Source organism: Caloenas nicobarica, chromosome Z, assembly GCF_036013445.1.
Source record: "Caloenas nicobarica isolate bCalNic1 chromosome Z, bCalNic1.hap1, whole genome shotgun sequence".
NCBI lineage: Eukaryota > Metazoa > Chordata > Aves > Columbiformes > Columbidae > Caloenas > Caloenas nicobarica.
In genome coordinates this window covers 1,605,457-1,611,456 of record NC_088284.1, presented here as the reverse complement: position 1 = coordinate 1,611,456, position 6,000 = coordinate 1,605,457, and the positions used below count along the sequence as shown (strand labels likewise).

The 6,000-nt window shown below is 43.1% G+C and overlaps 1 protein-coding gene across 1 annotated transcript in view; it reads left to right on the top strand.

The window, feature by feature from the left end:
- Positions 1-6,000, top strand: part of DCC (DCC netrin 1 receptor) — a 357,209-nt gene that overhangs the window by 237,769 nt on the left and 113,440 nt on the right. Inside the window, exons 10-11 of the mRNA XM_065656469.1 lie at positions 2,786-2,934; positions 3,783-3,921. Coding sequence (XP_065512541.1) covers positions 2,786-2,934; positions 3,783-3,921 — 288 coding nt within the window. The remainder of the gene's footprint in view (positions 1-2,785; positions 2,935-3,782; positions 3,922-6,000) is intronic.

Sequence of the window (6,000 nt, the reverse complement as noted above, 5' to 3'; positions counted from 1 at the left end):
GGACAAGCCCAAAATTCCCCCTGAAGCGGGAGAGTGGATGAGGACACGTTTCCAAACCTCCTTTGATCAAGGCAGCTCCAAGGAGGAACCTCCATGGCATCCCTTGGTGGGACCATCCCTGGTCCCGTGTTCCTTCACAACCCAAAGAACATTAAATTCACGTATCCATCACATGTTAATAATTTCCCTGCCCGCAGGCTCTCTGAAGTTGCATCTTTCTCTGCAGCACGGAGACAGATTTTAATGAAATCTCATTAAAGCTGTTAGCTACAGAGAAAGAAGAAGTGGGGGAATCAAAGGCACCATCAAAGCTTGCCCTCTATTATCAATAACTGCAAGTGGCTTCATAAATGGTTTGTGTTTGAACTGGTTTTGGTGCAGATCAGCAGAGAACCGGCTGTTTAAATGAAAAGGGAGATGTAATAACAACACTTTAATCAGTACATCTCGTCGTAGAGAAGAACGACTGGGAAAAAATCTTTTCAAAAAGCAACTTTCATGCCTGACACAGACCAAGGATGCCCGACTCAGAATTAACAGGCGTATTCCTTTAACGGATTGAGTGGGGATAAGTGGTTTTGTTTCCTTTATAAAAGCGTGGTGGTGGTAGGTGCTCTCTCCCGGGAAGGTTTAATGCGAAGGTTTAATGGTCTCTTCTATCCTAAAAGGATCCAGAGCATGAATCCCTTGGTGCAGGAGCAGCTTTAGGTGAGAAGTTGCTTTGAACTATCGACAGCAAAAGTCGAGACCCCGAGGAGCAGAAGGAGAAAGAAAAGCAGTAGGACCTTGATCCTTTCGCCTCATATTTGGGTAATCAACTTCATGGTGGTCTTCAGGATTCTGCCTTCTTGTCCAAATGTCCGTGTGTAGTTCAGCATCAATACACCTTGGAGCCCATCAAGAGCTCTGGGAGAAGGTCGGTGGCTCGTGGTAGAACTTAAGGCAATAGCCTTGGGGTGACCAGACTCTTGATCTACCACTGGTGATGACCAGGGGCTCCTCAACGTGCTCTCCAGTGTTTGGTATGAGCCCAATTCCCATCGCCGCAGTTCGGAAACTCCCAAAAATGTCGGGTTGGAGGGAAATATTTAGCACGTTGAAGCAGTTGCCAAGCAATTTTTTGACGTCGTCACCGACATTCCTATTTTTAGGCGCTCGGATCTTTCTTCTGTCTTATTAACTATTATTTTCAGAAGTTTAACTGAACAATAGCGAAGAGGAAATCTCTGTGCAAAACCAGCAAATGCTCACAAGACCCAGAATTGTGTTCCTGCAGTTTTTGAGGAGCAGTCGCTTACAAAAACATCGGATTTTATGCAACCGAAAATGAGCGGGGTCAATAGTAGAGTCAATAAGGAGAAGCTTTCACTGGCACACAAATGCCAACCCTTGCTGCTTCTGTAATAAATCGAATTTTCCAGAGTTACTAGAGGTCTTAACTATTATATTATCGTATTATATTATAGCATATATTATAATGTATAATATAATAGGATACTATAATATAATATTATAATAAGCTCAGCCACATTGACAGCTGTTGTTAACAATAACAGAAATTAATGCATATTTCTAAAATCAGAGTGGGGAAAAAAAAAGTCGGGGTATATTGAAGTGTTTTTTCTTAAAGAAAGGATGCTGTTAGTTGTAAAATGCTGACTTGAGAAGAAACATGATTTAATGTCTTGTTTTAATGGAATGTAAAGCAGTTCTAGGCTCTCGCTGCTATTTAGAAAAAGGAGAATTTCGGAGAAGATTTTAAACTTAATGCCAATTTTCACGAGATTATTATTTGACAGACGGGATCAGGAGAGGATTATTAAATGCTTTGTGTGTGCTGAAAATACCGAGACCTTAAGCACATTAGGGTGCCCGTCAGAAATATTGGAAGAGAATGAAAAGCGAAGCCGGGCGAAGGAAAAAAAATATTTTAAACGTGATCTAGTCGATACGTGATAATTTGCATTCTGTGTGAAATCAGAGCATTTTAAGATGGTCTGTATAACAAAAGGTGACCTAGTATAGTTTTCTTATCAATTATAACGAAATTATTTATTTTGCATTGTCATTTGAGGAGGAGTTTTGTGTTTCTTCCCCCCGCCCCAGCACGATCTGCAATTCAAATTGTGCGTTTCGAATCATCTCTACTTAAGGCTAAACCTGTTGCCAACCCCTGTATTTCCAGAATTTCATCAATGCAAGATAATAGTTTAATCATATAATACTTTAATCAGACAATAGTTTCAAGAATGGGGTATTTTTACACTCTGATTGTCATTATTTGGTTTATAAGATGAGCTTGTGCAATATCTGTAAGTGCTGGGCACCGTGCAAATGCAGGAATATTATTTAAGGGCAAGAACTGGGGCTAAATATTACTGTTGGAGCTTATGCTAGTCCAGCTTAACTTTTTAAGGGGAAATTAGAGTTTGCAGATGATGAGAGGTCTCTGGTCCCCTGCCCAAAGCCCATCAGCTCCGACATCGGCCCATGTGAAGAGCTGGGATTTCTTTTTTTGGCCCAAATCCATCGCCTTGCTCCGTTTGACCACGTTCCTGTGACTTTTTAGTCTCTTGCCGCGGCTAAATGGGGAGATATCAGCCCAAAATCCAGCTTTTGTGGGCTCTTTTGTTTGCGTTGGTGTTTGCCGGCGGGTTTCTCTAATGCGAACTGGCCTGGGACGGTCACATTGGCGTGACTTCTGTCTCCTACAGCCGCAAAGGTAAATACACCTATTGCGCGCATTAGGTATTTGCGCAAATTATTTCCTCTCCTCTCTCCGCAGTGCAAGTTCCCGGACCGGTGGAAAACCTCCGAGTTGTGTCCACGTCCCCCACATCCATCCTCATCTCCTGGGATCCTCCCGCCTACGCCAACGGCCCCGTTCAAGGCTACAGACTCTTCTGCACCGAGACGGCGACTGGGAGGGAGCAGGTGAGCAATGACAAGAGAGATTTTTGCAGATTAATCCTCCAGGACCAGTGATAATCAAGCAAAATAAATCGCCACCAGTATAAAGCGGTTATAGGAGGGAGAAGAGACTACCTGGTTTTTATATCTATCTATCTATCTATCTATCTATCTATCTATCTATCTATCTATCTATCTGCCATTCCTCAACTTTAGGCTGAAATAATAATCCAAAGAGCATTTAAAAACCCTTTACATTTCCCTTTTACGTTGCGCAAAACCATCAACACATTAATGGCAGTTTGTCCAAGCGCTCTCAAGTCCATCCCTAAACCATAAACTGAAGTGTTAAGTTAATGGTTGAACTTAATGATCCTAAAGGTCTTTTCCAACCAAAACGATTCTATGATGATTCCATGTGATCTTTGTAGACTATATATTTTTAGTTGCTTCTTGCATGTTCAAGTAGGCGGGTAAAATAATAGGAATCCAGGCTAGAAATGATGCATTTTCTCTCCCGCCTGACAGATGCTCGTAGTAAAAATCAGCGTTGATGCACTGCACTTAATTGTGCTCCTAATTCCACCATGAGCACATACCGTCGAGTGGCAAAAAAGCAACTTTGCCCTCTGCGAACTGCTCAAGACACTTCCCACTGGCCACTTAATAACCAATATTTGACAGGAGATGAGCTCTGTGGCTACAATACGTCCTCAAATAGGTTTTTTTAGCAAAGAATAGGGCAGGGATGAAAGCGGAAATGTCTTTTTTGCGACCCGATAGCACGTGATAATCACAAATACCAGGAGTCGGGTGCTTCAGTCGCCCTGCCTGACACTTTTCCTTTGGCTTTATGGTATTTTCCGTGCCAGACCGTGGAGGTGGACGGGCTTTCCTACCGCCTGGAGGGGCTGAAGAAGTTCACCGAGTACACCCTGCGCTTCCTCGCCTACAACCGCTACGGCCCCGGCGTCTCCAGCGGGGAGGTGACGGTCACCACGCTGTCGGACGGTGAGCGCGCACCCCGAACTATTGTCTCTATCATGGGATTTTATTGATTGTTTTTTTTCTTCTCCCAACTGTATTTTGGAAGAGGCAGCGATGAAACGAGGAGGTTATTGAACGTGCAGGGCGGAAATCAGAGGTTCAATACCTGCCTGCAGTGGCACCCGCAGCTGATGTTCTCCAAGGATGATTTTGTTCGTTACTCCTACGTCTAACGACAAGCATAATGTACTTTTCTCCTTATTTTCTCTTCAACTTACAGCTGTAGCCTTTGAGCTTTTCAGCAGAACCTACAGGGCGTTTGAGAAAGATGGACCCGCTTTCAAAGCGGTAGATTTCACAATTGCAACATGTTAAATTGCGCAAAGATTTGCACACAGAGTAATGACTTATCAACTTTTAGTAACTTTGCACCCCATGCTTTCAAGCAATAAGACTTTCATTCATGGGCTGTTCATGTTTGCAGAGATATAGTGATTTCCGATTAGGTCCCTCTTTTTGAAACACCCTGTATTTTACTACAGCCGCATTTGAAGATCCAACTGCTTGGGTTTTCTTGGTGATTTAAAGACGGGGCAGCAAATACGCTCGAAAACCTGCTGGTCACAGCGGCCGCTCCGTCATCCTTCCCCGAGCTCCAGGCGATAAATTGAATTTTACTTGACATTCGGAAGCACTTGGTTGTGCCTGATCTCACAAAACGTTAACGCGCTCCCGACTCTTGTTGAAGTCGCTGAGCCTGATCCCCACGCCTGGGTGAAATAACTTCATCGGAGCGATTTGGGCTAGAAAAGTGTAAAAACCGTAAAAATGAAGGAAAAATTATTTCAACGGGGTTGGTGGGAGTTCATAAAGCAGAAGCCAGATCAGAGACAGGGATGTGCCAGCTCCTGCTTGAACCCCAAGACAGAGAGTTGTTGTTTTCTTTTTCCTTACCAACATTTTATTTAAAAATATAAGGTGTCAGCTAAGCTTTTAAAGTGAGATTTATCAACAGTGCATTTTCCTTCTGATAAAAATTCAGACATCTTTTCCATTCGTGCCTATAAAGGAAGGTATAGGAGTTCAGGTGGCCCTGGCCTGGGTTGGAATCCTTAATTTAAGGTCATTTTCATGGGGAAAAATGTTTACTCTTACGTGAGAGTAGAAAATGAAAAATAAGCAAGAAATATGTTGCTGTGGGCTTCGATTTGCTGGGGTTTTCTCCCCAGATGACCTGTGCTAACAAACACATTCAGAAATGGTGCCCAACACATCGGTAACCACATCAAGTAGCATAAAAATTTCCGCGTTTTCTCTTTACATGGTGTAGATAGCGCTAAAAAAACTAACGGAGAACCAGGGTGTCTGAGATTGAGCCCTTTATATTTACAAATATTGCCCTAATTATCTTACAGAGTTGATAACTCTCCCAGAACAGCTGAAAATTTGTGTGAAGTTAAAAGAAAATATTGAGAACTTTTCGCTCTCTACACCTACCTGGAAGGAGGTTGGAGCGAGAGGGATTCGGGCTCTTTGTGCTCCTTACGTCTCCCCAGCAAATTCAGTTTTCCCTTGTAATACAGGCTGGAGCTTGGCAGAATAAATTACTTCACACTTATAATTATAAAAACAAAAGGAAAACAAGTGCAAATGAATATTTTGCATAATGTATGTAGATGTAATTCACAGCGTGAAGCGCCGAGCCACGGCCCTCTGCTCCGCTTTGCTTTTAAATGTCACCGTACGTGAGAAAGGGAAAGATTGTTATTCATGAGGCGGAAAATTATCCCCCTGCAAGGATTTGAAACGCTTCACCTGTCTGTGAAGAAAAACCGGTGCTAACGAGAAGGTTTGTTGGAGACCGTTCCTGAAATCTGGAGCGTGCGTAGGTGCCTTTGTTTGGGGAATCTGCAAAAAGACGGCGTTTGTTTTTCTCTTGTTTAAGCAGAAGTCCCTTTTCATCCTCCTTATTCCGCGTCTGCTTGAAACCACTTTGGTCTCTTGCGTAAAGAAGAGCAGCAGGAAAAGCCTGGCTTTGGCTAAGCCTGGCTTTGGTCAAACCTGGGTGAAAGTGATAGCAGATCCTAAGGAAAGGAGGGAATG